This window comes from Micromys minutus (assembly GCF_963924665.1).
Source record: "Micromys minutus genome assembly, chromosome: 9".
Taxonomy (NCBI): domain Eukaryota; kingdom Metazoa; phylum Chordata; class Mammalia; order Rodentia; family Muridae; genus Micromys; species Micromys minutus.
In genome coordinates this window covers 66458217-66482195 of record NC_137978.1, presented here as the reverse complement: position 1 = coordinate 66482195, position 23979 = coordinate 66458217, and the positions used below count along the sequence as shown (strand labels likewise).

Sequence of the window (23979 nt, the reverse complement as noted above, 5' to 3'; positions counted from 1 at the left end):
GCAGAGGCCATGCCCAGGTGACAACTGCTTGACCTTGGTGCTGCCGGCTGTCGGCAGGTGTCTGAGGTGCCAACGGATGCAGGAGAGGGGTGATGGACTGAGGTGGGTGAACCTGGTGGGGACGTGCGTCTAGGCTAACCTAGAGGTCATGGCGGGGAAGGACGGCAGGAACCAGGGTGTGCCTCCCAGAATTGCCTTTCTGGGCTCCCTGCTCTTCCTGTGGAACATACTGAGGCACGGCTTGGCAGGTATTACAGCAGCAGGGAGGAGGGTTCCCTCACCACAGAGCAATGACAGCAGGCGAGAAGGCTGTCATAGGAAGGGGACTGCTGACTCTACCCTGTTGCTTGTCACTGCCCGAGGATGGGCCGGATTAGGAATCCTGTATCTGAGCCTGGGGGTCAGTCTGTATAGAAGGTGAGGTAGTGGGGTTCCATGGTGCTAAAGAAACTGCAGGAAGAAGGGGTAGAGAAGGCAGCCCAGGGCAAATGGGAGTCTCAGAATCCTGACCCTGCCCTCACCCTCACAGGAGAAACCAGGAAGGGGGTTTGCCACTTGGTACCAAGCAGTCCTGCCCATTGTGGTGAGTGAATGAAGTACTCCAGCCTGGCCCCTGTGGCAGCTTTGGTGAGGATGGTAATGAAGGTGACAGGCTGGAGCCCCACTGGCAGGGATCAAGACTGTGTGGGAAGTTTGTCTCAGCTCAGATGCACCAAATCACATGCCAACCCCCTGGACAGGTGCAGGCCTGACATCTCTTGACCTTATGAGGATTCAGGGTGCTGAGGAAGGAAGGGGCTACCTGGGCTCTGCCTGCTGGTATGAACACTGGCTCCCTGGAGAACGACCTTGCAAGGTCAGTTCCATGCAGACAGCCAGGGATCCGGACCTTGGTTAATGAGGGCTAAGCTAGGCCCTGAGGTGCTAAACCTGATCTTGCCTGTGTCTGCTCTGAAGGCAGAGTCCCAGTTGTCAGCAGAGTGCTGAGGCTCACTGCGGTGGGGCTGTGAGCCACCCAGGACAGCTGTTCTGCACAAGCAGGAAGTCTCTCCTTGAACCCTACAGCAAAGGTCAGGCAAGGGTGGCCAGCGGAGAGAGCCACTCGGATCTGGGAAGGGAGGCACACCCTAGATGGGAAATTAGGTACTGGCTGGGGAGTCAAGCAGGTTAGCTAGCTTCAGGTTAGTGCAGCCTGCAGCCAGAGGTGGCCACCTTGCGAGTCCTCAGCCTCAGTTTCTTCAGCCCACTGTGGCTGGGGTCCACCAGCAGTCCATTCTGGACTGCTGTCCAGGCCTCCTCAAAGTGCTGTTTCTCTAGACAGCGCTGGGCATGGATCAGAAACACATTGGCTGTCGTGGCCCGGCCTGGTTGCTCTAACAGGCTGCCTTGAGCCTGGGCTGGTGCCAGGGCCAAAGCCTGGGTGAAGGCCCCCGCGGCTCCAACCTTATCCCCCAGGCTCAGAAGCAGGCGACCCCGGGTGCAGAAATCTTCTGTCCATCTTGGCAGGGTGCTGTCTTCTGCAGATTGCTGCAGCACCAGGTCCAGGTCTCTGAGTGCCCGGTCATACTCCTGCAGCTGGGTCAAGCAGGACACTCGGAGACGCAGATGGTAGGAATTGCTGCCTCCGGCCAGGATGGCCAAAGAACTGTAGCTCAGTGCCCGCCCCGGATTCCCTGAATCCAAGAGGTTGCTTGCTTCCTTAGCAGCGGTCTGTGAAGGGGACATAGGGAAAGAGCTTAGAGTTAGTCTCTTGGCACAGCCAGCTTCTGCTGGTGTCTGGTCCTCTCCCTGTGCAGAAGACACCCACACTCTTGGAGCCTCCTAGATAGAAGAGTCCTCCGGTGACTGAAGGCAGCAGCTGGCCCAGCATGCCTGCCTCTGGTTAGTCTCTAGGCAACATTGTTTCTAGAGCAGAGGCATGTCCGCTAAGCGGCTGTATCTCCTCCTGCCGGATTTGTTTCTCTAGGCCATTATGAAGGCAGGCAACTCATCTCATCTCATCATAAATTCGTTAGATTCACAGAATTCCTCCCCTGCTCAATAACCTACTACGGCCTCTGGGCTCCCCCCTCTGCCTTTAACTGCATACAACTCAGAGCATCCCAGGCTCAGTAGAGTCACTCCTACAGGGGGCAAACACCACAGGCCAGTTGGTTAGGCCAAATGTTTTTGCTAGGAGGGCTGAAGGGTGCTGGGGAACCTATAGGGACAAAGGACCTGCTTTGCAGCACAGGGTGCAGTGCCACCTCCCAGACCCAGGGAAGGGCTCTGAGGCTCACACAAGGGCACCCGCTCTTCTTGTTCCCTGCTGTTGTGCGGCCCTGCAAGAGCTGCTTGCCCTCCCTGCTGCCTGGTCCACACGGCTGCAGGGTACAGATAGAAAGGATTCAAAGAGCTTAAATACTGACACAGCTTCACAAGCTCTGAGCCCTACTCGGCCCGGCTTGGGGAGGGGCAACAGCAGTGCAAGCGCAGGCGCAGCACAGGAGACTGCTGCGTGGCAGGAAGCCAGAAAGGTCACTTCCGGGCTGGTCCCTGTTGCTGAGCAACCCGAAAGCTGCCTTGCCAAACCCAGCCCCTGGGGTCCAAGACCTCTAAGCCTTGAGATTTCACCAGTGTTTCCCTAATTCTCCCCTAGAAGTTTGGGAACCTCCTCATCCCTCTGCCTCAAGTCCCCATTCCCTGCTTTAGCTCCAGGACCGCCCCCCCCCTCCAGAAATTCAGGATTCTCCAGTCCTAGAGCTTGGGACCCTTTTAGAGTTTCAGATCCCACTCCCCAACCCGCTCCAGTTTGGGACTCCTATCTGGCACCAGGACCTCAGAGACATCCCTGGCCCTACTCAGAACTCCCCCGGGGCCCTGAACCTGTGTAAGCGTGGGGACCCTTCGCCCACCTTAGAACTCTATACTATAGAATACTTCCGTAGAATCTGTAAACTTCGGCAGTGAAGTTCCTCTCAGTTCAGCTCCACCCAGCACCATCACAGCCCTTGTCCCCATTTTGAGGCAGCATTCAGCCAGCTCTGCAGTTTCAGGCCCCTTTCCCTGTCACTTGACTGGCAGAACTCAGAGCAACAGACAGAGGGAGACATTCGGAGGGACACTTGCTTTGCCCATTTCAGCTCTTGACCTGGGTCCCTCTGACCCCAAGGCCTAAGGCCTGGACCTGTTAGCATCCCTTCTAGGTAACTATGTCCACAGTTACCTGGTGTGATGGTTTGTATATGCTCAGCCCAGAGAGTGGCCTTATCAGAAAGTGAGGCCCTGTTGGAGTGGGCATGGTCTTGTTGGAGTGGGTGTGGCCTTGTTGAAGTAGGTGTGTCACTGTGGGTGTGGGCTATAGGACCCTCATCCTAGCTGCCTGGAAGCCAGTATTCTCCTAGCAGCCTTCAGATGAGGATGTAGAACTCTCAGCTCCTCCTAAATGCTGCCATGTTCCCACCCTGATCACAATGGACTAAACCTCTGAACCTGTAAGTCAGCCCCAATTAAACGTCCTTCTAAGAGTTGCCTTGGTCATGGTGTCTGTTCACAGCAGTAAAACCCTAAGACACCTGGCAAGAGCCAGGTATGCCTGACTCACTATAAAAGGGGCCGTGTGCCCCCTCCTCTCTCACTTCCCTCTGTCCCTTCTCTCCCCATTCCCCTCCCTCCTCTCCACATCTTCATGGCCTGCTTCTACTCTCTTCTCTCTCTCTCCCTCTCCCTTACCCCATCTTTCTTTGCCTTTCTCTGTCTCTACTCACTCCCTCCTCAACTCCTTCCTCATGCCCTAAATAAACTCTATTCCATACTATACCCATTGTGTGGCTGGTCCCTCAGGGGGAAGATTTATCTCAGCATGGGCCTGCAGAGGCACACCCTTCCACCTCACCATACTTCACCTCCTCCAAACATATCCTGGTTCTTTCTTTTTATAAAGCACAACAGGACTTGTATGCTCTGATTTGTGTCCTGGAGTGGGCCTTGTACCAAGACGAGGTTTCTCAGGCGCAGTTACCCGTGGCTTGTATACATAAGCAAAGAAGCATGGGTGGTATTTCCAGAGATCTTCCCTGGTCAGAGCTGGGGCTTTTTACTCCACCTCACCTCAAACCCAAGGAAGCCAACTAGCAACAAGAAGGGAATAGCTACCTGGAGTGAGTGCGGAATTCTGAAACTCGTGGGAGTGGGACAAAGTCAGCACAGGGCTTGTGGGGTGCTACATACCTGCATGAGACTCTGCCGCTCTGGGGATTCAAGGAGACCTAACAGGAAGCTGAGGTCCTGAGTGTCTATCTCTGCCAGGCACTGCAAGTCATGGGCAGCAGCTGACACATCTCCCATTTTAAGCTGAAGCAAGCCTCGCCGGGCCTGGGCAGCCTCTGATGATGGAGCGAGGTGCAGCGCTTCTTGCAAGCGGATGCCAGCCTCCTGATACTTGCCTATGGGGACGAAGGGAAGAGGTTCAGTGAATGTGGTGGGTATGGCTGGGATGGAGGCATGCCCAGGGAGGCGGGCATCTAGCCTTAGGGAACACTTGGATGTCCCCTACTCTCTCTTGGGTGGAGTCTAGTTGTTGGGTGCAGACTTAGCTGTGGGGTAGCCCCCTGAAGTCTTTGGAGGGCAAAGGTAGATTACAGAGAGCTTCCCTTCAAACAAGGGCGACAGAGACCCACATGGATCATGTGGGTGTACAGATTCTTCTTGGGGTCTTCCTTCTGTCAGCACAAGGATGCGACTTAAAAACCAGAGCATAAAGCCAGGCAGGTGTTGGTAGGGCACACCTTTAATCCCAGCACTCAGGAGGCAGGGGCAGGTGAATTTCTAAGTTCGTGGCCATACTGGTCTGCAGAGCAAGTTCCAGGACAGCCAAAGCTACATAGAGAAACCTTGTCTCGAAAACCCAAACCAACCAAACAACCAACCATACAACCAAAGATCCAGAGAGTTGCCATTCCACAGGCCCTACAGGGGTGGGAGATCACGAGAGATTTGGAGCCTTGGAAGCCATCATCCAGGAGCTCTTTCTACACCTCACGGAGAACAGCACAGAAGATAGGGAATGTGGACAGAGGCCATGTCCCCTGTGCTCACACCTACCCAGCCCTGTGAGGATGTCTGTGAGAAGCAGGTGCCAACTGGGCTGTGCAGCATTGATTCTAACCAGTGCCTCCCCCGTGGCAAGGAGGCCTTGGGTGTCCTGTTCCCCGAGGGGCGCTCCAGTGTCCAGAAACTGGTTCAGGAGGACCCGGCAGTGGGTATAGAGGCCCTGGGTAAGGGGCAACTGCACTTCTGTCTTCAGGGACAGGATCTCAGGGATAACGGTGCTCGGGTCAAGCTTCAAGGCAGAGACCATGTCACCCACAGCTTCCTGCAAGGAAGGAGAGCCCATGAGTGTCAGAGTGGGAGGTCTCATTTCTACAGTTCCATTTTCTCTTCCTGGAGACTCAGAAGGTTGGTCCCACCCAGCTTTCCACCTTCCCAGCCCTGACTATTCTTGGCCTGCCTACCACCCACATTCACTGCGAAATTATTTAAGATTCACTAGTTGCCCCTAGGGCTTGCACACCTATCTATGCAGACTGAGGTATGAAAGGCAGGGATGCTCAAAGGTGGACCTGTGGGAATGTGGCTCTCGGTCCCTGCTAGTGCTTGTAGGGAGGAGAATGTGGAGTTCTGATGTGCACCCTGGGGGCTGGAAGGCCTGATCTTGCTCACCCTCCTTCAGTGGAGGAGGAAGGTAGCGCCCAGCCTGAGGTGGGGAGGGTGGGCTGGCACCTGCAGCTGGTCCAGGGCCAGATGCACAAGAGCTCGTCCACACAGAGCCTTCACATTCCCTGGCTCCTCCCGAAGTATGGAGTTGAAATCAAACATGGCGGTCTTCTTCTGACCCAGGAGCCCATAACAGCGGGCTCGGACGAGGAGGGGTTCACTGGCTCCACTCCCTGAAGGAAGAAAATATGGTCAGGCACAGCTGTGGCTGGCCCTCTTGTTCAGGGTCCCATCTAGTGCTCAACCTTGGTGGACACAAGGTCCATCCTGGAGAGCAACCACCCCACTGGGTACTGAGATAGATTCGGGTAGCCAGGGTTACTGGTCACAGGGCAGGGGAAACCCAACCAGGAGAGGTGATGCCTGGGAGGACTGGTAGATGGTTGGGGTGTTCTAGGAAAGTCTATGACTCTGTTTTGGGGTGAGTAGGCAGGGGTTAAATAGGACAAGTTAGGCGAGGGTAGGGAAAAGAAGCACATAGTAGGTAGGGTATGAGGCTCAAAGTGGGCAGCAATTCCCGGTGAACTCTGGGAAAGGAAGAAAATGTGGTCCGACACAGCTTGACCACCAAATAATGCTTCCTCCACACTCCTTTTGTATAACTGTCCGGTGTCCTCACAGGGAGCCACACAGTGACCTGCAGGAATCGGTTCACTAACTGCTTCCCGCCCATGGGCTCTCTTCCACTTCCTCTGAGGGGGAGCAGGAGAGACGTGCCAGTACAAGTCACCGCAATCTGCATGATAACACCACCCCAGGCCCTGACCACATCAACGGCCAGGGACTTGTATGTGCACTATGACACTCCACGAACCGAACTCCAGCACACTTAGGGTAGGCCTGCCGCAACCTGGATGGGATGGCTCAGCAATGTGGCCATACCGAAACTGTCCCTCAGCATGGAATATGCAGGGGAGGGAAGTCCAGGAGCAGAGCAGTGTCTCATTTAACCCAGGACAGCCAAGGGTTCCAGTACTAGGTGCTCTTGGTAAGTGGTCCTATCTCGTCCACATTCTGGAGGGTCCAGGGTCTAGGATATTGTGGAGCAAGCTCATTCACAGATGCCCCATGCCTTTGGTACAGGACTGGACCCCTGAGGCTGGCGGGGGTTCTTACCTGCAGCAAAGATGGCCAAAGAGAGGTAGGCAATGGCTTCCCTGGTGCTGGCCTCACTGTCTGACCCACCTGGTCTTGCTCGCAGGATGCTTAACGCCCGCGTGTGGCAGTGGCCTTGCAGCCGCTGCAGGTCCTCATAATGGAAGATGTCCAGTGTGTGATGGAGGCAGGCCGTGTCTCCAGACTGGGCTACCTTCTTTACTAGCTGCGAATGTGAGATCAGAATGTTATCACAGTCCCCTCCATGGGTCCCTTTTTCTTCCTGTCCATGCTTACTCTAGCAGCTACCAGTATGAGGGCCTGGCTATGTTTCCACAAGCCTGGGGGCAGGGGAACTGGAAGGTTTTCCATGAATTAAGTCTCTGAAGGTGTGTTTGTCTCTGTCTACGGTGCCTCCTCCAACAAGGACAGGGACGAGGGGAACATTGAAGCGTTGGGCAGAGCGGAAGCCCACTCTGCAAAATGGCAAGGTGGGGTGGGGGCTTTCCTTTCCCCGAATCACCTGGATGGAGACCCCATTCCAACATGCTGACCCAAGGAAGGCTTGAACAACAAGCTTGTGCAAGGATCTTCAGAACAGTATGTGACAGGGACTCAAGGAGCTCCTCAGAAGGTGGAGAGCAAAGAGCCAAGAAGTCTGACCAGACTCTAGCCAGGAAAGACATAAGCTCCTCCCTCCATGACTCTGGGAGATGCAACATTGTTTCCCACAGGCCTGGTGCAGACTCCTGTGCCTGGCAGAAAAGGATTAGTTGGTTCTAGGGCAACCTTTTGCCCACCTGTCTGCCCAGGGGATCAGGATTTTAGCCAGGCCAGAGAGGAACGAAGAGGCTGGCTGGTCCCTCAGCCCAGACTTTGAGCCCAGGAAATTCCCCCCAAACAGGACCTTGGTGCAAAGAGAAAGCCCCACAACACCTATGCCAGGTCCTAAACGATACCATTCCAGGGGAGGGTTCTAAGAGACTGGCAAGCAGGGTCAAGGGCCTTGTAAAACCCATGCTTCTGCCCCAGGCAGAGTTATGTTCAAGTCAGGCCTATCTGGAAGGACTGAGTAGGAGCTAGCCTATGAGGGTGAGTGTTAGGTTCTTGGCCACTTTTCATTATACCATAGACAAAGAAAATCGGAAGCACTCACTGTAATCAGTCACCTTCCATGTCCCAGGCACCACCACAGCCATTTCCCTTGCCAACTTACAGGAGCAGGCACAGATGAGGAAGCTGAGGGTCAGAGAGGCTAGGGCTGGATAAAGGTGGTGAAGTGGGACCTAATTAGGTCTGCCTTTTCCAAAGGCCATAGGGAGCAGATCTGGGGCCACAGGATGCATAGGAGCCTTTGCAGTGCAGAGCTGTGCCCATTCCTACCTGTCCCAGCCCACCTGGACCTACTCACCTGGTGGGCATCATAGCAGAAGCCCCTCCGAAGCTGAAGCAGGGCCAGCCGCACCAGCACAGGGGCTGCCTGGGGCCTCCGGGAAAGAGCCACCAGCAGGGATCTGTGAGCATCATCCAGGCGACCCAAGCGGTACAAGGCGTCAGCCGCCAGGAGGAGGGAAGTCTCATCCTCTGCATCCATTTCTGTCAATAGCGTGGCCAGCTGGTACACACCGTAGGCATCCCTATGGAAGTAGCACCAAATCTGCCCAAGGACCCCAGCAGACCCCACCTCAGTTTCCTTTTTGGAAACACAAAAATTGATGGATTAGGCTTTGCTGGGCTCATCACAAAGAAACATAACCACAACAGCAATTCATACCAGGACAGAGGGGAGCTCATGGGGAGGTGTGGGGTGTGGACAGACAGTGGTGGGGGAGGTGCACCCACCAGGCAGCAGTGTGTCACATGTATCTGGGAGGGCAGGGTGGGCAGCACTTGAAATCAAAGACCCTTCTTTGGAGCTGCTCACGGAGACAAGGTGTTACAAGTGTGTTTAGCAACAAAGGGAAACTTAAAACTCATTATCTACTGCAGGTGGGACAAGCTACAGCTTCAGCAAAAACTCCGTACATTGAGACATTGTATGTGCACAAAAAGAAAACAACCAGAACTACACAGTGCAGGGACTAATATTCAAGGATTTTTTTTTTTTTCCATTTAAAAAGGAAAATGGGGGTGGGGGTGGGAGGGAACAGATAGATGGCCCAGTGGTAAAAAAGCACTGGCTGTTTTCCTACAGACTGGGTTTGGTTCCCAGCATCCACTTGGTGACCACAATTGTAATTCCCATAGTCCGAAGACCTGACGCCCTCTTCTGGCTTTTGCTGGAACTACACACACGTGATACACATACAGGTCAGCAAATTAAAACAAAACAAAACAAAACAAAATTATTTTAAAAATTATGTGTTTGAGCACGCATGAGTGTGTATGTGCATGAGGACAAGAGCCGGTGGAGGCCAGAGGCATGGGATTCCCCAAAGTCAGAGTCATAGCCTGAGGTGAGCTACCCAAGCAAGGCCGGTGGCCGGAAACTAGGTTTATAGCAGCACTCACTCTTAACTGAAGCCATCCCACCCCCCCCCACCCCGGCTCCAGATCCCCAACTTGGCATAGGGAGGCCATCTAGCGGATCCCAGCGCAGTTTTCTATCAGACATCCCTCGCTAGCTTCCCCATCTTCCGCGCGGGGGCAAGTTCTCACCCCTCCTGCGCCTGCGCAGCCTTCCCCGGGTAGCTTGGTGAGCGCAGCAGCATCTTGCGGCCCTCCTCCCGCAGCACCGTCAGCAGCAGCCCTCTCTGATTCCAGGGCACGTAGGCCTTGGCGACCAGCAGCGCCTCCTCCGGCCGCAGCCGGCATGCGGTGACATAGTCCAGCGCCCCCAGGAAGGAGCTGCCGGCCAGCACGCGCAGCAGCCCTCGACCGCACAGCGCGCGCACGCAGCCCTCCGCGTGCGGCGCCGCGCGCTCCACTACCGCCTGGAAGTCTTCGCGCGCGCGCCGTGCATCGCCCGCGTGCAGCGCGCAGAAGCCGCGCAGCGCCAGCAGCGGCGCGTTCTCTCCGGTGCGGTTCTCCGCGCGCTCCCCAGGACGCCTGGGCCGGAGGAGGCGCTCACACTGCGCACTAGCCCCCGCCACGTCCCCGGCCAGCAGCAGGCACTCCGCTAGGCGGGTGCCCAGCTCGGGTCGCCGACGGGCGGGTGCCAAGCGGAGCAGGACGCGGAGCGCGCGGGTCACGGGAACCAAGAGCTCACGGTCCGCATCCCGGCGCAGCTCTCTCCGGCTTCTCACAGCCTCTAGGAAGCGGGCGAAGCCCAGGTCCGCGGCCTCTTGCGCCCGCGCCTGCAGGAGTTCTCGGTCCTCGTCGGACAGCAGGGCCTGGAACTTCTTCCGGGCGCCGTTGGGGCTCTCGCTGAAGGCCTCCTGTAGGTCCCGCAGCATGTCCCCCGCTGGGCCATCCTGGAAGAAAGTGGCGGCCGCGCGGGTGACCAGCAGGGCCGCCAGGTGCTCACCTAGGGACAGAAACAGATGTGGGCCTGCTTTCCTACAGCTCTCTCTGTCAGCTCAAGGCATCTCCCCAAAGTCTGCAGGAACCCAGGGCTCCAGAACCACAAGGATGACTCCGAGCCCATGGGCACCCAGAGAGTGATGATGCAGGTCTTGTGCCAGCACCACAGCCTGGTGCCACCCAGAATTGCTCCCCCAGAGTGGCTCTTGTAGGCATCATCTCTCAGCCCAAATGGAAATCTATTACATTCCTTTCCGCCTTGACTTTTTTAGTGATGGGTTTTAGTTTCCTTTTCAGAGATGTAGCCCCAACCAGCCCACTCTGTGAAGCCGGGCTTCTTGGTCACCAGTCCTGGACATCTTTGCTGTTCTTGAGACTCCACACTTCTCTGTAGGAAACGGAGACAGCAGAGAGCCCAGAAAGGAGGCACTCAGTTATCTGGAGTCCTTACCGGGAGAGAGTGGTGGATTGAGGCTCGGGCTGGGAGTCTGTCTCCTTCCTATTGTTAGGATGCGAATTACAGTTATGGACACTGCCTGGGGTCTGAGGGTGGCCATGGGAAGCACACTGCCACATCTCTTAGCACTTGTCTAAGCTTCTCCCTACAGTTACCTGGCAACAACCAGGTGTGCCCGACACTATAAAAGGGGCTGCTTGCCCCCTTCTCACTCTCTTGTTCTCTTCCCCTCTTCCCCGATTGTCCCCTCTCTCCCCATTCCCCTCTCCCTCTCTCTCCACATGCTCATGGCCAGTCTCTACTTTTCTCTCTCTGCTCCCCCCTCCCCTCCCTCCCCTCCCCCGCCTCTCCTCTCTTGTTCTCTCTGCCTTTCTTTGCCCCTACTACCCTCTTAAATCCCCTCCCCATGCCATGAATAAACTCTATTGGTCCCTCAGGGGGGAAGGGATGCCTCAGCATGGGCCTGCCGAAGCACCCCCTTCCCATACCTGACCACACAAAACGTATCTCCCTTCTCTTCATCTTTTAATAAACACATCAACATCCCCAGCCAGTGAAACAACAAGCAACCGGTTTGCACAGACTGGCTAAGAAACCCAGCACCACCAGTGTTCCCTGCTCAGGGTGAAAACAAAACTTGTGAACAGGTCAGCCCGGAAGCAGCAGAGGCCCCCCATCAGCTGCTGATGTCACACCCATATCTTCTTCCCAAGAATATAGCCACACGCAATACATTTTTTAATTGTCCCACAGGCCAACCAGTAAGACTGTAACCATTTTTCTTTAGTTTTGCATATCAGAGAATCTTTATTTTATCCTAAATGTTGCTGACTCATCTTCCATCTCTAGGCTGACTTTTTTTCGTTATTATTTTACCTCTCAGTTAATTTCGAGTTTTTTTTTTTGGGGGGGGGTGTTGGTGGTGTTGGATATCAAACCCAGCTCTGTGTTCACATGGGGGCAAACACTTAACCACCGAATTATATATCCCAGCTAGTATATTTTTTAAATTGTTCCCCGGACATTTGAGTGATGCTTTGTAAAGACTCTGGGTTTAGTTATGTGCTGCAGATGAGGACTGAACTTTGTTTTAGTAACCAGTTGCATTGTCTGGACTCAAACTGCAAATTCTCCCTGTCTTCGGAAGCAAATTTTCTTTTTAGTTGCTGAAGCTGCCACCTGATGCTTTACACGGACCGTCTTGTGTTCAATCCAGCGGTCAACCATAGGTTTATATTCAGATTTTGAACTTCATCCCTTCTGTAACCCTTCAGGACTGCTTCCCAGCTTTCCACGTTATTCAGCCCTGAACTCTCTGACATCTTCTTAAGCTGGTAAGACCCTGGCTTCAAGTTGTGCACACAACGGCACAGAGGAAAAATCCCCAAGTTGCAGTCTCACCTCATGTAGCCCTGGTTTTATGGGTCCAGGCAGTGACCGTCCGACATTTTCAGGTACTTGCTTTTGGTATTTTGTCCAAATTAGGAGGCGTTCCCCGTGGGAGAGACAGCATCCTGTCAGATTGGCTGATCTTTCCCAGACCAGATCTGCTGTTAGCATTAACAGTTTTGACAGCCTGGGTCTTCTAAAGTGCTATCTCACCATTTTAATTTTCATTTTTTTCTGGGGTTCACTAATTAATTTTCTTTCCAATCGGCTGTGTCCAAAGAAAATACATTCCCGCTGTGCTAATTTGCCTCCACCCTGTTGCCATGGTGATGACAATTTACTGCACTTTTTGTTTTTGCTCTGTGTTTTCTCTCTGGGAGAAGCTCTTCCCCAATTCTTTTATTTATTTGCCTTGCGGACTCATGGGAATTCCACAAACACTTTGCATGCAGTTGTCTTTTCTGCCATTGTGTGTTTTGGAAACATTTTCTTCTCTGAGAATTGTCCTTTGATCTTGTATAGGTGTATGGGAAAAAGTTTAAAATTTTAATTTTATAAAATGTATTGATTTTCATTGTCTCCAATTTTTTATCTTTTAAAATAAATATTATTTATTTTATTTAAATGAATACAGCGTGGCTGTCTTCCCACACACCAGAAGAGGGCATTTCAGTAACCATGTGGTTGCTGGGAATCGAACCCAGGACCTCTTAACCGCTGAGCCATCTCCCCAGCCTCGACTTTTGTATCTTTTAAAAATACTTATTTATTATTATTATTAATTTTGAGGGAGGACAGTGTTTCTATATGTAGCTCTGGGTGTCCGGGCACTCGTTCTGTAGAGCAGGCTGGCCTCAAACTCAGAGATGTGCCTGCCTCGGCCTCCCCAGCTTTGGGATTAAGGCACGAGCCACCCCACCCAGCTGTAAGTCTACATGATGCAATGCATCTTTGCATATCAGATGCATCAGAGCCACACATGGAGCCTCCCAGTCCTCTCCAGCTGATTCCTCCCTGTTCTTTGCTCATGTCCAGGTCCTCAGGAACCCTGCCGCTCAACAGACACTTTGTCCCTCTTACCACATCCCAACCAAGGAGTTTCGTGTGCCTGCCCCTTGCTGTCCTGTGAGACCCTCTGGACAGCTGACCACAGACCGAAATCCACAAAACTGGCAAAGGGAAAGAAGCCTTCTCTTTATAATTTGGGTATCTTAGGTGTTTGGCTGCAGTGAGAGAAAGCTGGGAGCACAGGGCTGCTGCTCCTGTCCTCAGCCAAGTCTTCAGAGCTAACTCATTCCTCCATTAACTATGTCCACAGTCCTGCTGCCAATGACTCAGTGGACTCTTGGTCTGCAATGCTTCCTCCCAGGAAAAGGCCATGGGCTCCTGTCTGAGAGTTCAGGGATCCTCGATAGATGGCCCCAGTCTGGACCATCCTTCCAGCTTCCCATCCTCCTCTCTGTTCCAGCTCCCGTTCTCCAGCCTGTCTTCCATCTCCCTCAGCTTTCCCTCAGCCTCCTTCAAGCCTTCTAAGTCCCAGCAGGTCTAGCTCCCCCTGGCTCCTGAATCACAGTCCAGACACAACAGCAGAAGAAGCTTGCTCACATCAGTTTGAAAACCGTTCCAGGCCCCAGCCAGCTGCCATCTCTTCCCCTTCAGCCACCCTGACTATTTGGTGGCAAGGACATTTCAAACTTTCTTCCCAAAGGCATTGGCTTTTCTTTTCTTTCTTTCTTTCTTTTTTTTTAATGCATGGATTCTGAAAGGCCACCTTTGCTGAGAAGCCAGCCAGATTTGCTACTTGCATTTAGTAAGGAAAGAATTTTATTTGCTCCTTTTTTGGGTTTTCTATCTTTTCACTGTGGGGTCCCCAGCCCCACCCCAGCCCCGCCCTGCCCCGCCCCGCCCCGCTCCAGCCCTAGTCCCAAACCCAGCTCTGGTCCCACCATAGACAGGTTTTAGCTGTGGCTGGAGTGACTGTCGCCAAAGCTCTTAGGGAATGTAACTTTATGAGTCACTCTCCTACCTTGGGGTCTACTCCCTGTTGAGTCGGGCTGAAGGTCCCGGCTGCATGCTGCCCGGCAATCCTCAAACCTGCCTCTATGAAGCAGAGCTTCTGGTGTCATGGCACCCATCCAGCTGCCTCTGGGGTCCAAGGCCTCCATAAGTCCCCGGCAGTTGGTCTCTTGCTGGCTGGCGTTGGTCTTCAGGTGTCCTGAGAGGTGGTTTTGAAGGGTACCAAGCAGCCTGGGGAGGTAGGGCTGCTGGTGGCTACGAATAAAGGCCACTGTCCGGTCTGCGCTGGAGGTAAAGTTTTGAAGATAGGCAGCTATGCCCTCTCTGGCCTGGTCCGCAGACAGGACCCAGGCCAGGGCACGCGTCAGCTGTAGCTCCAGGGCCTGCTGGGAGTGTGCATCCAACAGGGTATTACAGCGCTGCACCACTTCCACGTGACGCCCTTGGGCCAGCAGGCCAGCCAAAAGGTACAGGACAGTGGCAGGATGATCCGGGCAAATGGCACCGAGGAAGGCAGAGGCCAAGGGCCCAGTCAGGGAGACCACCACCATGCCATCCCAGTGGATAGCAGGGATCTGGCTGTCACCACGACACCAGGCCTCCAGGGTAGCCACCACAGGTGCCCCTGGAGACTCAGCCAGGACAGCCCGTACATGCCGCACGGCTGAAGGAGCATGGCAGCTAAAGGCTGCCAGGTAGAAAGCTGTGGCTAAGGGTAGCTCCCCCAGGGCCAGATGCTTGTCCCCTTCCTGGCAGAGGCAGGCCACGAGATCCTGAGCTGATGTCATGGTCTCAGGTCCCACTGGCCCATGTTTGGTCTTCCTGGATACCTACCTACAGGAGGAGAATTGTAGTTAGTGTCCAAATTGTCATGTTCACCTGCCCTGAGGCTGTCCTTGAGCCTGGCCCCAGAGAGCAACCTCCTGGTTTCAGCCACGGAATTCTCAGAATCTGTGCAGACCCCGCTGTGTGGAATCTAAGACCTGACCACTAAAGAGATATTTGTAGCACTCTCTTGGGAGGCAGTCCCCATAGCTGGGCATGGGATCTGCTAGGGTCTGTCAGGCTGGGTTTCAAGTTACTCTTATCTCTTGAGTCTCATTTCCTCCTGTGTTGAGTGGGATGGGACCCTGCCTACTCAGGTCAGCCTAAGAGTGCTTTGATGTTCAAATTGGGGGGAGGCAGTGCTTTAGAGATCAGGGGCCTGGGAAGACTCTGGGACACTTGGCTCCATCTACCTCCAGTAGATTAAGTGTCTCAGAACTCCAATCCAGCAACATGTCCCAACTCACCTGCTCATGCCTAGGTGATGCAGGCTAAGGGCTAGAGCCAGATTTGGGGCAGGGTAGGGAGCACTACCAGACAACCCATAGTGGGGAACATAAACAAACTATGGTGTGGAGCATGATCAGACAACCCATGATGGGGAGCACTACTGGAAAACCCTTGGTGGGGAGCACTACCGGATGGCCCATGATGGGGAGCACTACTGGAAAACCCTTGGTGGGGAGCACTACCGGATGGCCCATGGTGGGGAGCACTACCGGATGACCCACGGTGGGGAGGAGTACTACCAGATGACCCACGGTGGGGAGCACTACCGGATGACCCACGGTGGGGAGCACTATCAGACAACCCACATTGGGAAGCACCTCTAGACAATCCACAGTGGGGAGCAGTACTGGATAACCCATGGTGTGGAACACAGACAACACATGGTAGGGAGCACTACCAGACAACCTGTGGTGGGGAGCAGAACCAGACAACCCATGGTGGGACCACTCCCAAGCAACTCTTGGTGGAGAACACAACCAGGCAACCCATGGTGGGGAGCACAGAGAACCCATGGTCAGCTCAGAGAAAGACTCTGGAGCAAGTCTATCTTCTAACCCTGCCCTCTGACCCCAGGAACCACTCTTGGCCCCAACAAGCCCTCCAGGACAGACACAAGTACATATGTCCACCCTGCTCACACTTACAAGCTGAACCAGCCAGGTCTGGGCATGGAAAGGCTCTGATGACTCAAATCCCTTATTAGGCCAGGGTCAGGGGTGGTGGGTGCAGCTGCTGGTCAGCTAGAGGGGCTCTGGGCCTTTACAGCCCAATACTGTAGACAAAGAAGTAGGCGGGGCCAGTTTCCAAGGAGAGTGTCAACATCCCAAAGATGCCTGGCTGCTCAGCTCTGCCCTCTAGTGGCCAGACCTGCTCAGGCTGACGGGATGGCAAGGGAAGTAGGTAAGGCTTCGCTGGGCTTTACTGGGCATCCATGGAGTAGAGAACCTAAGCCTCGGAGGAGGGAGGTTCGGGAGTGTACAGTGCCTGGCTTCTAGGTAAACAGTCCATGCCTTGTGCTAGCGCTGCCCCGCATGTTCGGGCCTTGTCTCTGTGTCCCAGGCTTCTACCTTGGATGCGCTGATGGCTTCTTCGCCTCATACTACTTCTGGTCCCACCCCGTCCCTGCAGGTCCCTGACCACGTTGGGGTCCTGTGGTCTTCTTATTTGCCCCAAGTCCTTGGCCCTACAGCCTGTTCTTGGGTTGCCCTGGCTCTGGCAGCCCTGCTGAACCCCTCTTTGTTGGGGATGGCCAGGTCTAGACTGAGGACGGGGCATAGGGTTCAGTTTTACCTTCTTGGCTCCTTCACATTCACAAAGGCACAAAACCCCCGCAGTTGGCAGTGGCAAGGGCTTATTAAGAAATTTCCTATTATGTTACTTTGATTACTTTCATTTTAATTACCCTAATTAGGCGAGCTCTGTAATGGAGTGGGCTGTCCTGTGGGGCTCTTGGAAGGGCCTGGGGCACAGAGGTGGTACTGACTATGGCAATTACATTAGCCCTGATCTGTCCCCTGTGCCCTGCCTGGGTGTACGGAGCCCGAGGGCCTGCAGGCTCTGGCCAGATGGCCCATCTTCTAGTTGGGATTGGGTTGTGACTGCTACTCCCATCTGAGAGTGTCATGCCTGGGTGCTGGGACCACCTGTCCAGCTCTGTCTTCTATATTGTGTCTACACTTCTGAGACTATGGTAGACAAACACTGGCTGCTGGAGCTGGGTAGGGAGTCCAAGGCCTGTGGCTCCGAGTTTCAGAATCTGGACCTGGGTATTGACCGCATGGCTTTAGGATAACCCTGGTCCAAAGGATTTCTGCTGTGACCGACTCAAATCAAGCTGGTGGTGACTGTGCACTACATAGGACCTGCTACTCTAGACACCTTGCTTTGTTGGGGATCCAGGATGTCTGAGCAGGAGTCAGCCCTGCTCTATAGTGACACCCCTTAAACAACCCTTGAGAACAGTTGTACAAGAGGTGTTCTGACCATCTGATGACTCCTCTGTGCTGATAGCTTTGTATCTAAGGCTGTGCCTGGCCCCAGGGGAAGAATGGCAGAGTCATTGTAGCTCCCAGGGCTTCCTACATACAGTGTTTAAGCAGGGCCTTGGGATGTCCTTCATTGGAAAGAGCACTGGGCTAGTGACAAGGGTCTTCTCAGATGAGCAGGGAACAGGGCAGATATTGAGAAAACGCTGAGGTCAACCTTGTGGGGTGTGGGTCTGGCAACTGTGAGTTACTGTTTGGGGACAGCACTCACAGGGCCTATAGGGAACTCTTCCTCAGCTCTCCAGAGGGAAGTCTGGGAGTGGCTGTTCCCATGGGAGGTCTTTATGCATCCTCTTTCCAGATCCCTGGTGTTCTCCCAAGAGCGGCTGGGTTACAAAGACCTGGTGCATCTTTCCAGAATGCATTCATGCAGCGGGCAGTGGTCACCCTTTCCTGCAACTTGCTCCGCAGATACCGATGTGTCTCTGGTGGTTAGCTTTAACTTCATGGGCTGGGAGAATGATCCCCCTTCCTGGTGAAGATCTATCTGAGCCCCCCTGACTCTGAGAGCTGGTGGTGGTGCTAGAACAAGGGTAGAGGCTTTCACACAGCTCATGGGTGTGATGATCAGTTTGTCTATCCATCCCCAAGGGAGACTGTCGTTTTGCCACTGACATGTTCTCCTTAAGGGCTACCCTTATGCACCCCCCTCCCTCCCCTTCTCCCCCATAGGTGCTCGCCTCAGGGGCTCATTGTGTCTAAAAGCAACATGAGTCAGAACAGGTCTACAGCCAGGATCCCTCAAGGGGCAACCTTGGGCTCTGGGTGCTTTTCACTCCCCACTTCCTGAAGAATGGGACATAGAGCCATCTGCACCCCAAGCATCCACAGTGCTCTGCTGGGCTGAGTAAACTACCCCAAGCCTCCCTAGCCACCAGGGCTTGGGATACCCTTCCCCCATCAGGACCTCACTCAATAGAGAACCCTTCAGGGTTCAGAAGACTTACTTGAGGCAATCTGGGGGTTACCTGGTGGAGTTTCAACTTGTCTTCTCTGTTGACAGCCAGCAGGAACTGTAAGCAAATGACAGGCCTCTCCTCTCTCTTCTCTGCACTCCTTCCTTTTAATCAGCCTGGACCCTGACTCAGTCAAACTCAGCTCTTGGCAGGCCCTGCAGCCAGCAGACACGCCCAGTCCACACCTGCCAAGGGAGGTAGCTCCTCTTTTCCCTGGGGCTCTTGTTCCATCCTGAGATCAATAATGTAGGAGGATTGGGGTGTTCCCCCCTTTCCCAGCCACCTGCCCACCTGCTGCTCTGTCTCTCCTACGGGTGCAGGAGACTGAAAACAAGAGCTGGCTGCCAGAATAGAGTAAGCATTACAGGGGCCATGTTTGTGCATTTGTGGAGGCTGTACATCTGGGACTTCCAGGCTCCTCTGGCAGACAGTTCAGCTGCAGACAGGGTCATGTTCATGGAGGGGAAGCCATGCCCCCCTGCCCCAGCTGCTTTGCTCAGCAGGGACTCCATCTTACCAGTAAGAACTGGGTTATAAGTGCAGGTGTTGGGCCCAGGTCCTAAAGGGGACTCTTGGCTCAGAAGTGTCCTGCTGGAGCCTTGGATACCTGGCCATATGAGCTAGGCTAGAGTGAGGAAATTTCCTCAGATAGACCTTCCACACAGCTCCTCTGCTCCAGCCCCCACTGCCTCATCACAGTCAAATTGTAACAGGTATTTGATTGTATCTGTCTCAGCATCAGTGTGCCTGCAGCCCATTTGTGGCATGTCCGAAGCACAGTTCACAAAACCCACTCAGATCCAGACCTGGGGATCCGCCCTGCCCCTCCTCAGCCATCCCAGTACCTGAATTATTCAGGCTACTCATAGTGGTTCCTTGTAGGGCTCTACCACAAATGCTCAGGGAACTCTACCCTCTTCCCCCATAAGCTGGTCTTACTCCAGCATCATTGTGTCTGGTTTCCTCCCAATATCTGCCTGGCTCAGTCACCCCCACTTAGACAGACTCCCCTACATGAGGGGCATAATTTCCCTGGTTTTCTCTGCCCCCGTCACTGTCAGCTCTGTGCTCACTCAGGTATTGTTGACTTTCTCCCTGGGATTCCAACGAAAGATTCTGACCACTCAATGGGGGAGGGGTCAAGGTTGGGTCACGGTCACCTAGCAGGTGCCTGGCAGGCAGCCAGGACTAAAGAGAGCAAAGGGGACTAATGAGGGAGAGAAGAAGGAAGGAAGGAAGGATGGAAGGGAGGGACAGACAGGAATGTGCAGGGTTCCATCTAAGATCTCCATGTAGGGGTGGGTTCCTGTCCTGCATCCCGCCGACGGGCAACTGGATGCCCTCCGGGACTCCCTCCTGGCCATTCAGTGCAGCCTGGCAGGAGCTCAGAACGAACTATATGCCCAGCACCACCAGCCTTATCCAGGACATCGACAGAAAGCACTTGGTCCTACTTCCAGATGGGAGGACACTCACAGGTTTTCTTAAGAAGCACCGATCAGTTTGCTAACTTCGTGCTCCATCGGAATTCATGTGGGCAAAAAGTACGGTGATATTTCCCAAGGGGTTTTCGTGGTCAGAGGAGAAAAATGTGGACCTACTGGGAGAGGAGAGTGACACACCCCTTCAACAGGTGTCTATGGAAGAGATCCTAGAAGAACAGAGGGCAGAACAGCAGACCAGACCGGAGGCCGAGAAGATGAGGATCCTTAAAGACCGGGATCTCTCCATTCCTCCTGCAGACACTCTGGATGAGCAATGAGCCCTTGCTCAGGGACAGCTCTAGACAGCAGGTACTGTCACCTGACCTCACACATTTGACCAGAGAATCAGGATGATAACTGATCTTCTCTCGTGGATGCCAACATAAAGAAACCATGGGATTTTGTTTTTAAATGAAACCGTTGTATATCAGTTTTGCTTTTCTTCTTCAAGCAGTCTCAACATAGTCCTTGCTGATCTAGAACTCAATGTAAACCAGGATGACCTCTAGCTTGTGGGATTGCAGGTGCGATTCACTCCACCATGCCCAGGTTCACTGTTAAAGAGACAACAGCATGACTTCCCCTCACCCCAGTCACTGTGGAGCCAAGAATCATGCCTTTATATTGCTTTTCTTATCTCAGAGTTTACATTTCCTTAAAAAATATTTCATTTACTTGTAAGTAAAAAAATGAATCTCAGGGAAAAAAATCTTCATGTGGCACTGTGCAGGGGGGACATCCTGGCACTGTGCAGGGAGACACCCTGGGACCCCAAAGTTCAGCCTCGAGACACACAGATCTTCTCACTCAATCATGTAAGCAAACACTGCCCACTGTTGCTGGGCAGAGTGAATTCTGGAACCCGTCTCTTTAAGGCCAAGAAGTACTCTGGCCACAAGAACTGCCCAACTTTTTTCTTTGCCTCCTCTTTTCCATGAAACTCTGTTACCAACAGGGTGTGGGGGGGTGCCCAAGGAGAGATTGATGGCGTTGTGCTGGGAGCCGCTCCGCAGTCTGTGTACACAGCCTAGATTGGCTAGAACTAACGAAGTTTATCAAGTGGGCCACCAGGAACCATTAATCACACAGAAAAATAACAGAGTGAAATGACTTTTCAAAATGCCGTGGGTATAATGATCATCTTGGCCATTCTACTAACTGCTGCCATTTGTGTCTGAGATACTTAAGTATGCAAACAGTAATTAACGTGGTAATGAACGGGGGGCTCAGAGCCTCCCCTCCCCAAGCTCATTTGCATGTTAATTATCATCAGCGACCAGGGAAACAAGTTATAAACAGCCTAATTAGCAGCCGGATCATTTTTACAAGAAATCGCGTGCACTTTGACACAGGAGTCAGCATGAGATTAATGACGTCGGGCAGAGCTGCCCACCCCACTGGGGTGTGCACACTGGGGTGTGCACACTGGGGTGTGCAGGGTGCTCTCCCTGCCATGGCCTTGGTAGTCTGGATGACAGGGAATAGGTTGGCAGTGGGCTCAGTGTGGACTGGAAGTGTCCAGATCAGCCAGAGCGGTCAAGGGCAGAGGGCAACTGGTAAGGAGGTGATCCTGATCCTGTCAAAACAGTAAGGGAGCCCATGCCGGAGGCTGGTGCCATAGCTGGAGAGAGGGAGGCTCCAGCCTGTTACAAGGATGACTTGGGTTCTTGATTGTAGAAGATGGGATGGTCCCTAGAGCTGTCCAGGGTCGATAAGGTTCTTGTTCAAGACAGCAGAGGTGACTGACTGGGCCTCACAGGGAAGGGCAGGCACCGCAGGTATCATCCAAATGGGAGCGGAGGGGGCTGCAGAGGTGGCTCAGTGGTCCTGAGTTCAATTCCCAGCAACCACATGGTGGCTCACAACCATCTGTAAAGGGATCTGGTGCCCTCTTCTGTCTAAGGACAGCTACAATGTATCCAAATGGGGACAGAAGTGCAGTGGGTGATCCCTAGGGAACTGTGAGCTCACTGCTCAGTTCTCTCAGCTCTGGTGCAGGACCAAGTCCTTCTCAGTAATGGAGTCAGCAGAAACCCATGCATGGCTTAGCCTACCTTTAACCTCACAGCTCTACTTTGCCTGGTGCTGTAATCTGTTCTGCAAGGCCTCCTGTTTTGTTGAGCCCCAGGGATAGTCACACAGCCCCATCTCGGACAAACTGCTGTCCATAGGCAGCTGTGATTGCTGGTGGGAGTGTACCAGGACTAGAGGGCTTTGGGTGAGCTTCAGCTGGTGCAGATCCCATGGGACACGGGAAGGGGAAAACACCCATTGTCAAAGGTGAGGACACAGAGCCAGAGCAGAAAGGGGACCTTCAGGAGCAAATCCACCTTCTCTGTGCCTTAAGGAGCCTGCAGCTCTTTCCTGGGAAGTCACTTATAGCAAGGTTGGTTGGAAGTCCAGGGTAGTTCTTGCTGCTTGCGCCTTAGGCCTCTTCAGGAAGGTCCTGAAAGGTGGATTCCTGTATCAATGAGTCTGTGTCTGGGACCTTGGATCTATATAAGTGAGTGATCTATCCAAGGAGTCTGGTGTTGATGCTCCAGGCTGTCATAAAGACATGTATGGAGTCCACGAAGGGTAGCAGATCACCCATGTGGTGGGGACTCAGCCTACACCTCCTTTCTTGCTCTGGTTCAGCACTGGCCCTGCGACACCTTTTCTGAAACCCCGACCTGGCTTTTCGGCATCTCATGAAGCAGCACAGAGCCTTGCCCCTCCCTTTTTAAAAGACTTGTTTATTTATCTTATGTATGTGAGTACACTATAGATCTTCAGACACCCCAGAAGAGGGCATCAGATTCCATTACAGATGGTTGTGAGCCACCATGTGGTTGCTGGGAGTTGAACTCAACACCTCGGGGAGAGCAGACAGGGCTTTTAACCGCTGAGCCATCTTTCCAGCAAGAGCCTTGGATTCTTAAGGAGCCCACTCAGTACTGTCCCTGACCTTTCAGGCACCCTGAAGTTTTGTCTGCTGTCTTGTCCTTGCTGTGCCCCAGTTGGTGGTTAGCCAATCCTCCTTTTCCCCTCCCTGATATGGGAAGGTCCGTAGGCCCCTCAAGGTGGGGACATGTGTCTGTGCAGCAGAAATTGTCCATCTAGGCTCAGCTGAACTTCCTTCTGACCTCGGTGGGTTTGCTATTGCCTCTGTTCCCCCAACCCCCATTTAAGGCCCCCTGTCTTTGATCTCCCTGTGATGTCCCTACTGCCTGTTCAGCACGGCGGCTTTCTTGTGGTAAAGACAACGGCCAGGATGGATGGGCGTCTGGGTGCATAGCTCATGATGAACCACAGGTGTGGCAGGGTGTGAATGACGTGCCTAAGATCCGCCCCTGGGTCCTCAGCCAATTGCTGCTTAGGTGGGGGCGTGGCTGTAGGTTCGGATCCAGGGCGGGTCAGCAGATCTGTCCATTGGAGCTTTTAGCATAGCATTTGGTTCAGAACTAGGAAAACTTCATCTTCCTCTGTTCTGCAGGGTAAGGTGACCCTTGTCCTCTGAGCGCTACCCCAAGAGAGTCATGACTTCCTCAGGTACAGGTCTGAGCTGCCGCCCGTCTGTTCCCTTTCACCTGTGCGCCCTGTAGGATACAACAACCGGGCTCTTAATGATGGGCAGGCAGCCGGGCTCTGAGGTCAGGGATTTTGGTTGCGGCTTGTCCCTAAAGCTGCTCACTATGGCCTGTGACCCTGGCCCCTGGAGGGGTTTTCAGGTCAGTCCCAGACTCCTCTCCAGGGCGAGTCTCTGAAACCAGAAAGAGCAGACTTTTGAGCATCTGAATGCCTGAACAGTGTCAGAAGAAGCCTCCTCAGCTTCTGATGCCATCCCAAGACCTTAGTAACTTAAGACACCATTTTTTCCCCTGATGGCTGGATATCTGAGTCCTTCTGGGCTCTGTTGAGTCCTCTGGTCTTTACTCAGCTCAGTCTGAAGCCAGGAAACAAGGCCAGCCTCCACACTGAGGGTGATAGTCTCCCCCAGCTTGGAC

General features: G+C 53.7%; 1 protein-coding gene and 1 pseudogene across 2 annotated transcripts; one reads left to right on the top strand and one right to left on the bottom strand.

Moving 5' to 3' along the window:
- Positions 1-1182: 1182 nt before the first annotated feature.
- TTC34 (tetratricopeptide repeat domain 34) lies at positions 1183-14961 on the bottom strand (the record flags this gene model as incomplete). The annotated part of the gene is made up of 8 exons (XM_080921851.1): positions 1183-1710; positions 4210-4424; positions 5083-5353; positions 5761-5927; positions 6871-7075; positions 8261-8486; positions 9508-10315; positions 14184-14961. 8 exons carry the CDS (start codon positions 14959-14961, stop codon positions 1183-1185), a joined length of 3198 nt encoding a protein of 1065 aa, XP_080777977.1.
- Positions 14962-15639: 678 nt separating this feature from the next.
- LOC308424388 (U6 snRNA-associated Sm-like protein LSm1) lies at positions 15640-20271 on the top strand (annotated as a pseudogene). The gene is made up of 3 exons: positions 15640-15787; positions 17965-18028; positions 19878-20271. The product of its transcript is annotated as a U6 snRNA-associated Sm-like protein LSm1 (transcript).
- The last annotated feature ends 3708 nt before the right edge of the window (positions 20272-23979 follow it).